This window comes from Dreissena polymorpha, chromosome 4, assembly GCF_020536995.1.
Source record: "Dreissena polymorpha isolate Duluth1 chromosome 4, UMN_Dpol_1.0, whole genome shotgun sequence".
In the NCBI taxonomy this organism is placed as follows: Eukaryota; Metazoa; Mollusca; class Bivalvia; order Myida; family Dreissenidae; genus Dreissena; species Dreissena polymorpha.
The window spans coordinates 41,472,656-41,490,213 of record NC_068358.1 but is presented as its reverse complement, the minus strand read 5'-3'; the positions used below and the strand labels follow the sequence as shown (position 1 = coordinate 41,490,213).

The 17,558-nt window shown below is 34.2% G+C and overlaps 1 protein-coding gene across 7 annotated transcripts in view; it reads left to right on the top strand.

Moving 5' to 3' along the window:
- LOC127879166 (tyrosine-protein kinase JAK2-like) overlaps positions 1-17,558 on the top strand; it is a 487,084-nt gene that overhangs the window by 1,400 nt on the left and 468,126 nt on the right. For all 7 annotated transcript variants that reach the window (XM_052425848.1, XM_052425847.1, XM_052425850.1 and 4 more), the window contains exons 2-10: positions 122-1,045; positions 1,689-1,793; positions 2,903-3,180; positions 8,774-8,921; positions 11,590-11,734; positions 13,748-13,894; positions 15,152-15,264; positions 15,952-16,176; positions 17,193-17,338. In XM_052425848.1, coding sequence (XP_052281808.1) covers positions 191-1,045; positions 1,689-1,793; positions 2,903-3,180; positions 8,774-8,921; positions 11,590-11,734; positions 13,748-13,894; positions 15,152-15,264; positions 15,952-16,176; positions 17,193-17,338 — 2,162 coding nt within the window. In that variant the 5' untranslated portion in view covers positions 122-190. The remainder of the gene's footprint in view (positions 1-121; positions 1,046-1,688; positions 1,794-2,902; positions 3,181-8,773; positions 8,922-11,589; positions 11,735-13,747; positions 13,895-15,151; positions 15,265-15,951; positions 16,177-17,192; positions 17,339-17,558) is intronic.

Genomic DNA, 17,558 nt, shown 5'->3' with positions numbered 1-17,558 from the left:
AATAGAATGTTAAATTACCACATACTGTTACAATTAATTTGAGAAAGTTTATCCATTGATATTATTTAACTGCATACACAATTGAAACATTAAATATTATTCTTAAGAATCGTTGTTATAGAGAGTTTGGCAGCTTATAAATCGGTCAATCATGTTGCGAAAAAGAAACAAGTAGAAGAACTATGATCCCATGGATAGCGGCTCAGGTTCCTCATTTACCAGCATGAGTTTTCAAGTGAGTGTGTATGGGCCTGATAGGGAATGCATGAAGATTGATGTCAACACTTCTGACACATATGAAGAAGTATGTGAAGCAGTTGCGGAAAGGTTAGACATTCCACCTGTTATGTTTAACTGCTGTGGACTGTGTGTCTTGGATGGAGAACAGAAACGATTCCTTTGGTTGCCTCCAACTAAAAATGACATTCATTCACGCAACGATGTGTATTTTCGAATAAGATTCCTTCCATATGAAGCTTATATTGATGTTTTGGAAAGAAAATATTCACCGTGCTTTCAGTATTTGTTCTATCAGGTAAAATGGGATTTTTTGCATGAATGTTTGAGTTATTACAGAGATCACAACAAAGCTAGTGAAGCCAGAGGGGCAGGTACTTTTTTGTTGGCGACGAGTGTCAGAATCTGGGCAAAGGAAAACAATCAAGAAGAAAACTGCAAAGAGTTCTTAGAACAGTATGATCTAAAAATGTTTTTACCTAAATGTGTTCTGAAAAGTTTTTTTGATAGAATAATGGTAAAGTCTCCCCTCATAGAAAAGGCAAATGAGTTGCTAAAAGACAAACAGTTACACCCTGCAGAAACCTTCAAGAAGTATTTTGTTAAAGACATTATATCAAAAAGTAACAAGTTCTACAGTATAGAAGAATACAGATGCTGGAAATTGAATTTTGAATACAAGGAAGTGAAAGAAAATGACACATCTGGAAAACCCCAAACACCCCAGCTTCAAAACTCAGAAAAAGAAGAGGTTCTACTGAAAACAGAGTTTAAAGGATTTAATTCGCAGATTACTTTTGCGACTAAGGTAATTTTTTAGTTCACTGTTGTTTGTCCAATTCACTGGGTTTTAATAAATTTGTATATCAACTTTTACAGTTAATTACGATTGATTTTTTGTTATCCTATTTATTTTTGTTAGACTTACAAATTTTGTGTTTACAGACAAATATTATTTTGAAAACTTTCGCGAAACATACATGTAGTTCCTGCATTTACAATATAATCTGCATGTATTTACAATATTAGTATGGAAATCACCTATACTTGCATGATAACTTGTGAAAAATCTGTCTGATGACATTTTTCATGTAAGTGCAATCATGATTTTTATCATAAAACTCACTTAAGTATAGAAGATGATGTTTGGGATGGCTGGGGACATACTTCCTGACACATAACTGTAAATGTAACTTACCTGTTTGGGATGCTTTTAGATGTTCAGCAATAGCTTTATAGATGAGATTAATTCACAGTAAAACGTGTGTTACGGTTATCGGAAATGGCTGTTTGTTAAAAAAAACTTAGTTTACAACTTATCTCCTTTTTAAAGTAACAGAAAACATTGAAACTTAGGTGAATTCTAAATTGGTGTCTGAAAACATATGCAAATTGCGTAGTATCTGAAATCGTGAAATAAATAAGTCGTATGTATATGTTCTGTATTTCAGATTCCATGCAGGATAGAGACAGTACTTAAAGTAGAGTATGACATATTGGACTTGGAGGGTATTGCATGGTACAAAGTCACAATTTTAGCCCAGGGTGTTCAAGAGGTAATTCATTTTGTATCTAGTATATCATGAATAGTGAAGCTGCACAAATTTGAAACTTAACAATAGGATATTGAAGGCAGTTTTAATTGGGGCATATTTCTGTAATAATCCTTAACTGCAGTTCAAATTATATGCGATTCAAAAGTGTTAATGACTCACCAACAGCAGGGCAAATTTGAACATTAGTCTGTATAACTCGTCATCTGCAGTTTTAATTGGGACATTCTTCTCTCAAACTCACCAGCTGCAAAACAAATGGGTCATTATGCTTTATATTAACTCACCAGCTGGAGGGCAAAATGGGTAATACCCTTAATAGCTCAACAGCTGTAGGGGGCATTGGGACTTAAATTATTGTACGTGTGTACTTTGTGTTTCGAACTTGTCACTCAGTCTTCTGTCTGGAAACATGAAGCTTTTTACTTATAGGTATGTTGTTCGTACTTTGTAGAAGTGCAAGATGATATTATTGTTTGCGTTGTTATTTTCTTTGAAGAGTTATATGCCATGGCAATTTTGGATACTCACGTGATTGTACATGTGTACCGTGTGTCACAAACAGTTTTCTGTTCATTAAAACAGACCTTTTTAGGGTGCTGTGTAAACTATGTAGAAGTGAAAAAGGGTATGTTTGTGTGTTACACTTTTTGTTACAGAGTTGTGTGCCCTTGAACGAAGGATATTGACTCAATTAATTAATGTGAAGCTTTTTGTCACTCAGTGCAAGATCCATTTGAATTAACGAACGACAAAATTTTGAGATACATTTAACTAAGTCACGTGTGTGCACCTGCTTTAAATGAGGGATTACGGAGATATTCATAGTTGGTAATTTTACAGAATTAAATCGGGACTATGTTAAGACAGTGTTTATTGTCAATAGACTTGATTACAAATTGAAGCAATACATTTCTATATATATTTTAGTATGATATAGAATTTTTAGTTGTGATAGTTCTATAGAAGCTCTGTTGTTACGGTAAGTTGAAAGACAGAACATTATAGTACACTGTCTATTATTTTGTTATCATTGTCCTATCATTTTTATAACTACACTATCAAAATACAGAAGTTCGTAACTAACATAGTGTGTTGTTTGTTTTCTCCAGGAAGTGTTCTTCCAAGACAAGCTGGAGATGTATTCATTCCTGACAGCTGTTGAGAAGTGCTACTGTCTATTCGTTGACTTCTATGGAAATATATGTCATAGTGTACGCTCACCAACAACTTCTGATGTTCGCTCACCGACAACCTCTGATGTACGCTCACCGACAACCTCTGATGTACGCTCACCGACAACATCTGATGTACGCTCACCGACAACCTCTGATGTACGCTCACAAGCAACTTTAAAGTTACACCGACTGAGAGTGCATGGGCCTGTTTCGTATGTATAAATTCGGCATACCCGTTTATGATTTCAATCTGTTTGGAAACATAGAATCTGAAATTTAACAATATCATAACAGTAACAAATAAGATTGACTTGTTCGATGATTGAACAGGTTTTGAACTAAGTTAAAATTTCTAGGTTTTCAGTATGACGGATGGCTTAAATACTGCTTGGTTTGTGCGGTAATTCAGATTGGTTTCTGGTTGATTGGTCAGTACTTTAAATGATGAGAATTTGGATAATTAAAGCTTGCATGGAAACCTAGCTTTTGATTGTCTTGGGGACCAATTTTTAATCAATGTCAAGGTTTCAGTGACTTATAATTAGGGATGTGAAAAATGCTCAAAAAGCGGCAGAATATTTAAATCCGAAATTCTGATACAAATATTTGATTTTTATTCAAAAAAATATTCCAAGTATTAAGTCGCATGTTTGTTTTAGTGCGGATATCCTAAGTGGTTTTATCTGTAAATTTGCCGCGATGTTAAAGTGAGATTATACGATTTCTTATATGTTTTAAATTGTAATATATTGATAAAATATGTTACAATAACACAAAATAGGTAAGAAAAATTAAACATTGAAGACGAATATCATAAAATGCAGCAAAGACTAATAAGCGCCCCGAGCCGATTGTGACGAAGATATTTCGTACATATTTTCCTACAATAACCAAAGCATTCGTCTTTTTAGTAAGTGTTTGTGTGTCGTATGAATAGATATCGTGGCAGGAATTTAAAAATGAACCATTAAACTAAATTTAGATTCACACCGTACATGCATGAATTACATGCTGGCGAATTCGACTGTACAGCTTTTTTGATTTCAGAATTGAATATCTGGCTTATATCGCATTTTTCGACACAGGTTCTTCTTAACTTTTATTTTAATTTATATTAAACTACATATTTTATAAGTTTTTTACCCATTTTATTTAAATAAATAAATATTTGACAAAATCGTATAATCTCGCTTTAATACACCGTGTTTAATGTTTTGTACAACATTATTGACATGTCATTCACAATTCTGCATCTGAAAACAGACGCAACCAAACTTGCGATACCTTAATTAAAATGGCCAATAATTACTTTATCCATTTTTTAAATCCATGATTATCTAATCAGAATTTAGTTACTCAAATATTATCCTTAAATTTGCTTTCCATAAGTATCAATTTATTTAGTCTTAAGAACATTCATTTAAAACTATAACTACATGGTCTTTATAAATCTTAAATTTAGATTCTAACTAATATTAAGGTTAAGAGGTTCACATCGCCAACTCTTGTATTTGGAATTATTTCACACACACAAGTGATGAGACATACAGACTATATTGACGTATTAATCCAAAATATATTGTGCCTTATGAAAGTAAAATGTCTTGTGACAAGACAAGAACTATTCTCAATTATCGTTTTTCAAAAAGGATTAATCTGTCAGATACAATTTATGTTGAACTTTTTGGCAATCCGGAACAGAACGTAATTTAGGACATTCTTAAGTTTGAACAATTGAATTTAAGGTTTAAAAATTTGAACATACATGTATTTAAATAATGTTAAACTAATATTTGAATATCATTTCAGTATTCATTCCCATCCCTGCTAATAATATAACAAGAGTTTCCACAAAAAACTTTGCTTCGAGTTGAGTTTGAATGAAGGTATTGTTCTGAACTTTGTTTTTCGGCATAGCTGTTTAACGTCACTTTTGACCTTACCTGACTTGTGTAAGTGTCCAATAAAATTCAATAAAATTTCCCGCGGCTTGACACGAATGAATACGCTTCATTTATTCCATTGGCTGATTTGAGCATACCACCAAAACATTAGAAACATGACCGTGTCTTTGTAACACTGTTTTACTGCGTGTTCTCCATGAAACAATTTTATCGCTAATAAAAATGCTTGATAGATAGAACAGTTTTACACTCAATTCTTGACATCAATACAGTTTGTGCGTGCACCTTTTATTTTCAAAGGATTGCACGCGCCAGAGCGTTTGTACTTAAAGGCTATGTTCTCATATTTAGTAATTAATTCCATATACCTGTCTGTGTACTAGTATATTTAAGTTCATAAAAGTATCGTTTTTTCCTATCCTGACATTCGTTTTGGCCAAACCATTAAATATTTTTTTTCGAAATTGAACATTCAACATGTAAAAGTATAAAGTTTTAACAAGCCGTCGTTCCAGCAGTGGAGGCGTGGCATCACTTTAACGCATTGTATTCCGACCCGCAAGGTATAAGGGTCAGTTCGCGGCTTATTATATAGACGCTATCGCGTGAACTAGGTGAACTGGAATTTTCTTTAGACCAGAAATATGTTTAATGAAGATATTCAGCGATATAAATTTGGTATGTAAATAATAGGTTCTTAATGTGTTTTCAACATACCATAATAAATATTATTTTTTATTAATTTAACAAGAATTATTCCACCATATTGACTGATGTATTAAGCATGAGTGCGATGATTTTCGATACTGTTAATAATCAAATCAAATGGCAATTCCCGACAAACCACTAAAACAGGTTTGTTCGTAGAAAGCGCGTATAAATATAAAAATATGTACGGATACTTCGCGTGTGGCCGGTTGACTTATATGTTTTAATTTCACTTCCATTCTTCTTTTGGTTTTCTGTTTTGTATCTATAGGTTTATGACCAGAAATATGTAATAATGGAAAATAAGCCGCGAAAACTCCGCGCAACATCCCGTACTGTGTATGTTGCAGCTAAGAACTGCACAGAAAAAGACATTCGCTGTCTTTGATCTCATTCATTGAACTCTTTACCTTTCACAATCAACGCCGTATAACTTTTTAAAAAGATATTTCTTTTTTTCTAGTTGATGGAGGTATTTTGCTAAAAGTTTGTACATAGGTAGCTTTATAAACTCATCGATTGAGACTACAGTTTGGGAGACAATCGATCCTGTCAAAGTTACTGATACTTACAAATATTAGATGAGTTTTGCCTCAATAATATAAGTTTGGATGGAGGCATTAAGTTGTGTAGGTAGCTTATATGTACAGATCTAGCATGTCATTTTATTTTGTCATGTTGTGTTATGGTCAAGGTCATATTAGTAGAATAGTAAAACTTTATCCAATAAGCAACTTGAATTTAATCTTAAATGAAGACAGGATTGCACAGTTTATTACCTAAATTAATTAAGATTAATACTTCACTGGTTGAAAACCTAGTTAAGTAGCCTTTTCACGTTCCTTTATGTGATTACGATCGAAGAATACTGACATTGAGATCTATCTATTACATTAAAAGGTACTTACACACTGTTGCCATAGTTGCAATAATCCAACTCCCAGCTATTGACCGTTCGGGCTGTACGTATGTACTTATAAAATAGTGTTTTATACAGGAAGGAAAAAGGGCGTGGTGCAAAATTTCAAAAAAGGGCACTTTAGCGCGCGACATCCATAAAAAGGGCACAAATATATCTGTATAGTGACTTAATAACAAGCTTTGTTACACACAAACATTGTATGTATAGTTTTGAGATTTATTGTTGAATAATTAAACCAACAAAATCCAGAATGTATATTTTATTATGTGTTTTATATTTTCATGTAGTAACAAAAACAAGATTAAACACCATAGGATATATATCTTATACAAACTATAGCTTTTCAAAGAAGTCTTAGAATACTGTTAAATGAGTTACCCTCTTAAACAATTATTTATATTTTAAACGTTACACACATTGCACAAACAAGTCCTTTATATGCATCTTAAATGGAGATTCGCAAACACTAACACTTTGTTGAATAGTCAGAAAGTTCTGCGTAATGACATTGTTTTCATGACCACGTGTTGTATTGTGTACATTTTATTTCGCAAAAAGTGTAACTAGGAACGGCGCCGTACTGGCTTTTGTTCATTGTCAATTAATTCAATACACGTTAATTGGTCTCCGATATAAACTTGTTATGCTTACAAAGCAATTTGCATCAATTTCTTATTTACGTTTCGTCGAAAGTGGAATGCCAAAATCGGAAAGCGTACGTTGCGACATTCTAAACACGAATGATAAGTGGTAGAAGTTCAATATTTTTGTAAAATTCATATCTGTGTTTGCCAATTAACATATTTTGACAAGTTACAAACGGGTCATAATGTTCTTAATTGAACCAATGGTGCAGGCCTACTACTGTTACAACAATTAACAACTTTTGGCCAAACAGGGTTCAAGACGGGGTATCAACTTCTTTGCCGACATTCACACGTTATTGTAATCAAAACATCGTGACAATAAACAAGCACGTGCTCCAATTAAGCGCGGTCTGCCTAACCGTGAACAGCAAAACGTGTTACAATTGTCGTCTGCTACAATTCATCAACACACATCTACTGTGAGCTTGCGCCAATTGTATTGGATAGGAGGCGGAGCGTTATTTTAATCGACAGCTTTAATATGAGTCTGCGCCAATTGTATTGGATAGGAGGCGGAGCGTTATTTTAATCGACAGCTTTAATATGTCACGGGTTGCTATTTTCGGTATATGTCACGGGTTGCTATTTTCGGCGTATGGCCAATTTTCAGGAAGTACAGTGGACGTCATGGGGTTTTGTAATCGGCGTATGGAAACAATTATCGGGCGTAATATACGGCCGTACGCCGCTTAGTGCAAGCCCTGTAAATTAATTTTTATTAACTTAAAACTGTTTTGCATTAAATTGAAATCAAATCAATATTTTACAGATACAACTGGTGTTTTTTTTTAAATTTAATTACGCTTAAAAATAAATGTTTTGATATAACTGAATTATGCATGAAATGCACAATTTCCATGTGAATAACATCGAGGTTTCATCAAGTCTCCTAAGTAACTGTGCACGATTGTATCCGGACCGATTAGTGTTACAAAGCCACTGAAATTATCGATTGATATTGACACATGGTTATTCACGCATGACGTATTCACAACCGCGCGAATCTTCGCTGATAATAGTCGGCTTAGAAGCTTGGTTAAGAGGCAATTAAGATGTTATCAATAAGGTCGCGCACGGCGGAAAACAGGGCGGCGGCCTTTGAAAAGGGCAGCGTGGCGCTGATTTGCTTTGAAAGGGGCAGCGGGGCGCTTCAAAAAAGCGACATGGCGCCGCGCCACGCTAAAACGGCCTGGATAAAACACTATAAAAGCTAAGAGCATTCAAGAAGAACGAACTGGTACCATTGTACAATTAAAGATACACGACTATTAAACATGCTTTTTAAGCCATTTAATCATGTATTTGGGGTAAGTGAAACTGTTTCTGCCTAAAACTGGTAACACGAGTTAGGATGGACATATTGTGCTGTTGTTTTTTTTTGCACTTTGCTGAATTTCTTTTAAGTAAAATTACCTGTGATTGTGGTATTTTGTTACAAAATGATACAGTTATGATAATAGCGTTATACATGTACTATACTGCAGTATTGTACATGGATAATTAAATGTGCATTTGAGCGGTATTTTAATCATATTACTGTGGTCAGACGGGCTAGTTAATCACATCATATGTATCCTTCTGGTTTTTTAATAAATTTATAGTAATCATTATCTTTTGTTTATAGAAAAGATTTTTTGAAGAAGAAACTGGAGAATTATCCGGATTGTAGGCAGAGATATGCAATAAGAATGAGCTTGGACAAGTACGGTTCCTATGATGTTTTTTACCTGAAGAATCAAGGAGATAAGCTGTATGGGTGGTCAACTGGCAAGGTATTAAAGGGTCCTTTTCACAGATTCTGGCATATTTTTAAGTTTGTCATTAAATGCTTTATATTGATAAATGTAAACATTGGATCTTAAAAGCGCCAGTAAAATATCAAGAATAAAATTAAATAAAGGAAAAAAAATGCCGGTACCAGGGCTCGAACCAGTGACCCCCGGAGTCCTGGAGTTAGTCTGAAGTAAAAACGCATTAGCCCTCTCGGCTATTCCGCCGGGTATACGCAAGTTAAGTATTTTATACCTTATATAAGCAATCTTCGTAGTTTCGTAAATTCAAACGACAACAACAGAACTCTCCAAATTATTCAATCGTTTCGCGTTGCAACGCTTTATAATTTTCAGGTTTTCAAATCGTCAAAAGATACATACTATGGTAAATGTTCAGTAATACTGTTTCCTCACAAAGATCAAATCTTAAACGAAAATTTGCGAATCTAAAACAACTTTTTTCAATTTTGTCAATTTACCAAACCGTGAAAAGATCCCTTTTAATAAAATACATTACAAGAGGTCCTATTTGATTTATGACTTCTTTGACCTCATGATATACTTTTTCCAATATATATTAGTTTTGAAAATACTAATGATGAAACTTAGTATTCAAGCTACACAAATGAAGTTATACATACAATTTTGATTCATATTATACTTCTTTAACTTTATATTAATTAAAGGGGCCTTTTCACAGATTTTGGCATTTTTTAACTTAATCATTAAATGCTTTATATTGATAAATGTAAACATTGGATCGTAAAAGCTCCAGTAAAAAATCAAGAATAAAATTAAAAAAAGGAAAAGAACATTGCCCGGACCAGGTTTCGAACCAGTGACCCCTGGAGTCCTGCCAGAGTCCTGAAGTAAAAACGCTTTAGCCTACTGAGCTATTCCGCCGAGTACATATACTTGAAGTATTTTATACCTTATATAACCAATCTTCGTAGTTTAACAAAATTTAACGACAAAAACAGAACTCTCCAAATTATTCAATCGTTTCGCGTTGCAACGCTTTATAATTTTTAGGTTTTAAAATCGTCAAAAGATGCATATAATGGCTATATTAGACCATGGTAAATGTTCAGTATTACTGTTTCCTCACAAATATCATAACTAAAACGAAAATTTGCGAATCTGAAACAACTTTTTTCAATTTTGTCAATTTACCAAAGCGTGAAAAGATCCCTTTAAAGAAAAAATTGGAACAATAATTTTAAATTGAAGAATACCAACGGACAAGTTGGAAGAAATATGTCAGTATAACTTATTCTTAATAAAATGCATGAGCAATTCCAATTTATTAAAAATGACAGTTTGGTAATAATATTTGAATTCCCATTTATTAAAACTCTTTGGTGTATGATTGTTTATTGGCAAATACATGCCGGTGTTTTAAGTTTAAGCAAAACATCTTAGAAGCATGTACTCATTTATTCACAGAATCTAAGTTGGTCAGAATAAAATAGAAAATACTTCATCAATTGTACATTTTAATAGTTCGCCCTTGAATATACTGAAATTTACAAATTAACAATCTTTACATGAAAAAACAACAACAATATTGATGGGAGGCATTTGTGAGCTCATTGTGCAAAGTAGTTTATGACTTACGTGAGCACCCCTGTCAACATTGCCATTGTTTTTATGCCTCCTGTAGGGATGGCATAGAGCTGTATCAATCCGGCATTCCGTTTCCCGGAGATTTTTACGCAATGCTGTCCGATATTGAGCTTATTTTTGGTATGTGAGTCTACCTAATGACCTACATATTAAGTGTTAAATGTGTTCGGGTCAATTGATTTTGGCCAAGTTATTTTTGGTATGTAAGTCTACCAACATGACTTACAGTTAAAGTGTGAGTTTTGTTCGGGTCCATTGTGTTTTGGCGAAGTTATTGGCCTTGGTTTTTTCTATAGAGAATAACTGTTTTACAGAGGATTTTTATGAAACACTCTCAGATACTTAGCTGATTTTTGTAATATGACTCTACCTTCATGACTTACTGATGAAGTGGGAGTTTCTTTGCGGTCCATTGATTTTTGTTGGTGAAATTATTGGCCTTTGACTTTAAATAGTTGCAGTGCGGCTTCAAATGCAGGTCTTGTTTATTTTGGTCGAACACAAAAGGTATATAATAGAAAGAAGACACAAACAATTCTTTACAAAAAATGTGGACAATTGTGCAAGATTATGATCTGTTCTATAGTGTGAGTTATAGATGTGCGTAGTATTTTTTTAAGTGCTGATAATTGTTTTATCCTAAAAAACTAAACACTTTTACTGGTAAATGTTAAGCAATTTCAGTAATTTTGCATTACTTAAATAAAGAATATTTTGCAATGTGATTTACGTTCAATATTCTAATAATAAATTATATCAACAAATCGAGGTCCAATTTAGACAGTTATACCGAAAAACACATTATTGCAAATAGTATCTTGTATTCAGATGCTTCAGAATGTAGTAATGTGAGTGAAATTGGAATTTGTTAATGTTATTTCTTTTTATTTGTGAAAAAATTGAAGTATGTTTTTTTTTTTAAATTAGCTAAATAAAATATATACATATAATTGAAATGCTCGATCATTCAATTGTGTGATGCTACATGCTAGTCAGTACAGAAAAGTCATATTTTTGTGAGTTTATGTTGTTTGTTATTTAGGTTCTTCAGACTAAAGATGGCTGCACATTCGAAGACTCAAATATTGCAGCTGTGACCGACTTGAAAACATTATTTAAACAATATATCAGCTCTCTAAAATCTATTCCAAGCGACTGCACACGGATTAAACCGCAACAGTTTGAAGGTATTACTATAAAGTGTTGTATATTATATTTAAATTATGCTTGGTTATCAATGCTCATGTATTTACTTAGAATGTCCTTTACTATTATTTATGATGCTATAATTTATAATTCCCCTGATTCCACTTACTCTTTATGCCCCTTAAGGAGGGCACATAGTAATCGCTGTCTGTCCATGGTGAGCTTGTGAATGGGTAGGTTTTTTAGTAGTTTTTGGGGGCGAATTTTTTTATTCAGATTTTGCGTAAGGTTTTTTAATATAACTTAGGATTATTGTTCCTTTGCCTAGACGATTTTGTTAGAAAGAACTCACATACTTCTTGGTCAAAGTTTAAGGTCCCCAATTCAAGGTCCAAGGTAATAAATGACAGTTTCTTCTCTGTAGCTTTAACACTCCTGGAAGGATTTTGATGTAACTTGATATTATGTTTTCCCATGACCAGATGATATGTCACATACAACTGCGATGCACCTCAGTAAAAGGTCAAGGTCACTATTTAAGGTTCATAAATGCTAATGTCCGCTTTGTAACTATAACATGCCTGGAAAAATATAACCGTAATATAACTGCGGATAATTATTCCCAATTACCAGACAATATCTCACATACAAACTCCTATGCTTTTTGATGAAAGGTTGAGGTAACAATTCAAGGTCAAAGTTCATAAATCATTTCAGCTCTCAAATGTGTATACGTCTGGAAGGATTTTAACATGATGTAAAGATTATTATTGACAATGGTCATGCATTTTCAATGTTAAATTTTCTACTCTTTTTTATACTTTTAATTTTTAGCTCGGCGTTTTCGGAGAAAACCCGAGGTATAGTCATAGCCAGCTCGTCGTGTCGTGTCGTCCGCCGTCCGACCTCCGCCGTCCGACGTCCGCCGTCCGTGTCGTGCTAAAACTTTAACATTTGCTCTAAAATCAAAGTGCTTCCACCTACAACTTTGAAACTTCATATGTAGATGCACCTTGATGAGTTCTACACGCCACACCCATTTTGGGGTCACTAGGTCAAGGTCACTGTGACCTCTAAAAAAATAAATTCTGACAAGCTTTCATTTATTCAAAACTGCACCCGTAGCCGAGCGTGGCATCCATTATGCGATGCTCTTGTTTGTTAAAGGGGCTTTTTCACAGATTTTGGCATGTATTGAAGTTTGTCATTAAATGTTTTATATTGGTATATGTTAGCATTGGATCTAAAAAGCTCAAGTAAAAAAATAAAGAATAAAATAAAAATAAACTAAAAGTAACCCTGAACAGGGCTCGAACCACTGACCCTTGGAATCCTGGAGTAAATGTCTCCACTTAGACCACTCGGCCATCCTTGCATATACAATGATTGATGTATTTTATACTTTATATAAGCAATCCTTGTACGTTCACAAAATAAAACAACAATATAACTCTCCAAATTATTTAATCGTTTTGCGTTGCAAGGCTTTATAATTTTCAGGTTTTAAAATCGTTAAAGAGATGCATATAATGCATATTTTATAGGGGAAGCAGACAACGACAACGAGCGAGGCATGGTATTGTAATACGCATGGGGGGTTAGAGGGTAAGGGTAAGGGTTATAGTTAGGGGTCGGGTTTGGGCTAGGGTTAGCCTTAACCCGTACCTTAACCCTAACCCGACCCCTAACCCTAACCTAACAATAACCCAGGGTTATCTCCCTTATACCATGCATCGCTCGTTGTAATTGTCCTCTTCCCATTTTAGAGCATGATAAATGTTTAGTGTCACTGTTTCCTCACAAATATCTAACTTAAACGAAAATGTGCGGATCTGAAACATTTTTTTTTAATTGTGTCAATTTACCAAAATGTGAAAAGGCCCCTTTAATATGCCCCCTACATGCATATACTTATCAGATTTCATATTCAGATAATTTTATCCAACCCTTGTCAAATTTTTTAATGTGTGTGGCACTCAAAAGTCGTTTTGATTACCAATTATCTTGGAAATAAGAAAGTTTAATGTTTTATATGATTTTCGTCCCCAAATTAGGTTGTGACGAAATTAAGAGATACCTGTTGGATATGATGCAGCTTCAGAACAGTGAGGCAATCGAAGATGATGAGCAGACTCGTAGGCGGCTAGAACATGCCCCCAAAGTGTACCTGAGGAATCAGGTTGTTATAGGAGATGAGATAGGTCAGTCAGCATGCTTTTGTATGCTTTTCTCCCCTATTGCCAACACTTCTATGTAGGAAAGTCATCATGAATTTTCATGTTTTTATGCCCCGGTAGGGTGGCATATAGCAGTTGAACTGTCGTGAGTCTTTGCGTCCGTCCGAAAACTTTACACTAGCCATAACTTTTGCAATATTGAAGATAGCAACTCGTTATTTGACATGCATGTGTATCTGAGGAGCTTCACAGTTTGAGTGGTGAAAGATCAAGGTCATCCTTCAAGGTCAAAGGTCAAATATATGGCTTCAAAGCGGCGAAATAGGGGGCATTGTGTTTCTGACAAACACATCTCTTGTTGAACATCTTTTGAGGCATATTCCAAACTTTTATTCCACCACCCTTCATCAAAGTTGACCACATTCGTATGTTCTTTTCCCTTCTGTGATATCTATGCCATGTTCCATACAAAAATCTAATCTGGAAATATTGAATATACTTCTTGAATTATATAAAATTTGCCTTTATGGTTGGTGAATTACACATGTATATTTAATTTGCCTTTATGGTTTGTGAATTATATTTAATTTACCTTTATGCTTAGTGAGTTATATTGAATGGCCTTTATGGTCAGTGAATTATGTTTAATTGGCCTTTATGGTCAGTGAATAATATTTAATTTGCCTTTATGGAGCGGTCAGTTAATTAAAAAAACTTTGCCTTAATGGTCCATGAATTACATAAATTTTATGGAGTGAACCATTTCCTGATTCAACAGTTTTCATCTAATATTCACCGCATCTTGTCATAATGCTTGTAAAATTATTTCTACAGAAATTAAAGATCTATGATACCCAAATAATCTGACTTTAGCTTTTTTATGTTGCACACTGTTTAATTTCAACAGTGGTCATGCATCTTGTCACACTAAAAAAGATGCAAACGTTGGCGTAATATCTAGATCCAGTTTAATAATCAGCTCATTTTCCGAAGGTTTTAAAGAGTAATTACCCACACATTTTATAAAATCGGCTTTTATAGTCATTCCCATTTTTATGAGTATTCATCAGATCACTAGCAAATTAGAAGCTTAAAATATCAATGCTTATTGATTAGCTTTAAGCCTATTGATCAAACAAAACATGCTAGAAACAAAATGGCAGCATGTTGTCAATGGTGGCCAATATATAAGACATTTTACCCCGTTATTACCAAAGAGTTCTTTTATCTCATTAGTACATTAACCTGGAAAGTTCATACATACTTCTCTTGTTTTCGTAGAGATTGGCTATTTTACTGAGGTGAAGAGGGCTTTACTGAATGAAGAACAGGTGATAGTGAAGATGTTAAAACAACTTCCTGCTATAAAACAGAACCATCAGGAGTTGCAAGAAGTATGTAGCACTAACTGTTAACAGCATCTGTATGTTGGTTCAAGGATGGATGATAATCTGCAAATTTCAGAAATTTCCGTGATTTTGAAGCTGCCAGAGTTATTTTTTAGATTGATGTGCATTCAAAGAATTGTGTGGGTTTGGGTAGGGAAGAATTTCATGTAAAACAAACATTTTTTTGCTGTTTGTTATATATTTTGAATGCATTTGATACTTTTGAAATGTTTTAACCCAGAAGCTTCGTCAATGTTGGGCCAGTCGCACCCCGCTTTAAATCACGGAAAACCTTTAAGGGATTTTCATTAACTGGCAAGCTCATCCCTGATTGTTGCATCATGGTTTTGGTATATTTGACAACCGTTAAAACAGGTTAAGTGAGATAAAGCACCAAGAAAAGTACTTTATCCAATTTTGTTTTACAAACCGCTCTAGCTGACTTAAATGGATCAATGAAATTTAGTGCAATAATGAGAACGTCATCAAATGCTGATTATAATATCATGTTCGAGTTTCTCCAAATCACCAAAATAGCTATTAAGTTATATCCCTTAATTAACCTGCTAACATATCAGTATGTTTATAGCTTAAATTTCTCAGACTTGAAGAGAGCAAAACAGTAACTTATTCTCTTGTGTGTAACTCCTTAAATGCTTAAAATTACGCATTATATAAAGTGTTTTCTCTCAGGCACTGATGGAAAGTGTGAGCAAGCTTATGGAATGGGACTCAGCCAAGTTCTTTGTGGGTTTTCTTGGTATTTGCCTTATGCCAGAGCCCAGCATCCTGCTGAGTGGAACCATTTTCTGCAGCCTGAAGCAGTTACTTTTGTCAGAAAGAACTGACATGCCTCAACTGAAGCTCGAGCATTTGATGCAGGTCCCTGTTTTCCTTGTGGACGCACTCATTTACATGGTAGCCTCATTTTTATTTGTATGGCCTTTTTGGCCTGATACATTCATGAACCCTCATGAGTTATTTTGCTAGCTCTTGGCTTCTGTTATAGGCGAGTCCTTTCATGCGTACATCAGTATGTCCGTAATGCTTTGTGTTTGAAAATGCCTGGTTTGAAAATTATTATGCACTGAGTTGTGGGTTCGATTGTTCTGAATACTATCATGCAAACTCCTTCCACTTTTTTAAGTTATTAAATTGAAGTTTAAAATACATGTATGTTACTACCATAAAATAAACGTGTGAAAGACACTTTTTATGGCCAATGATCCAAATAAACCCAAGTTATGTACTCTTGAAGGTAGCTTTTTTTCTGCACTATACAAAGTTCAATGTTTGTTTCCTCTTCATTCTCTCAAGTGATTAAATTAAAACTTAAAATATTGTATATGAAGTGAGGCTGTTTAACAAATTTTTCATCCTTAGTGACCCACCCATTCTTTTTTGTTTGCCCTTGACCGAAGCTGATAGTTGAGTTTCTAGTTCATTGAAGGAAAAAGGCTAGTAGCCTATCACTTAGTATTATTAAACAATAACATATTTTTTTAACAATTTTGTTTCAGAGGATACCATGACTTTTTGATGCCCCTGGTAGGGTGGCATATAGCAGTCGCACTTTCCGTCAATCTGTCCGTCCGACATTCTGTATTCCGGAGGTTTTAAACGCAACGCTTTCATATATTTAGCTGATTTGTGGTATGTTAGTCTACCTACATGACCTACTGATGGAGTGTGATACTCGTTCCAGTGTATTGATTTGTTGCAAAGTTGTGAGCCTTGGACTTTTATTTGGTATGTGAATCTACCTACATGCCTTACAAATGAAGTGTGAGTTTTGTTTGGGTCCATAAATTGTTGGCAAAGTTATGGGCCTTGTTTTCTCTACAATAGCTGATGTATGTCTTCAAAGCGCAGTAGAAGGCATTGTGTTTTACAAATGCAGCTATTGTTTATATTATTAAGATTTTTGTTTACAGGAGAAGAAGAAATGTTACCATGGCAACATCAACTGTGATAAACTTGTTGTGGAGAGATTTGATAACATGGTACTGAAGCTTACTGACCCTGGAATGGTTACCATTAGAAACAAGCTGCCATTAGATCATGCCCTAAATGTGGAAAGGTAATGTGTAAGAAAACTAAATGATGACTGGTCAATAACCTGGTTGGCAATATTATATTAATGCCATTGCAATATACCTTTCATGGAATAAATCAATAAGAAAATTTTGACAATTGTTCATTTCAAGGAAAAGCTGGGTAACTCGAGAATATTAATTTTCATTCCCAAATTCATTAAACTATACGGTACTCAACCACCTTGAAATGAAACAGATGTGGTA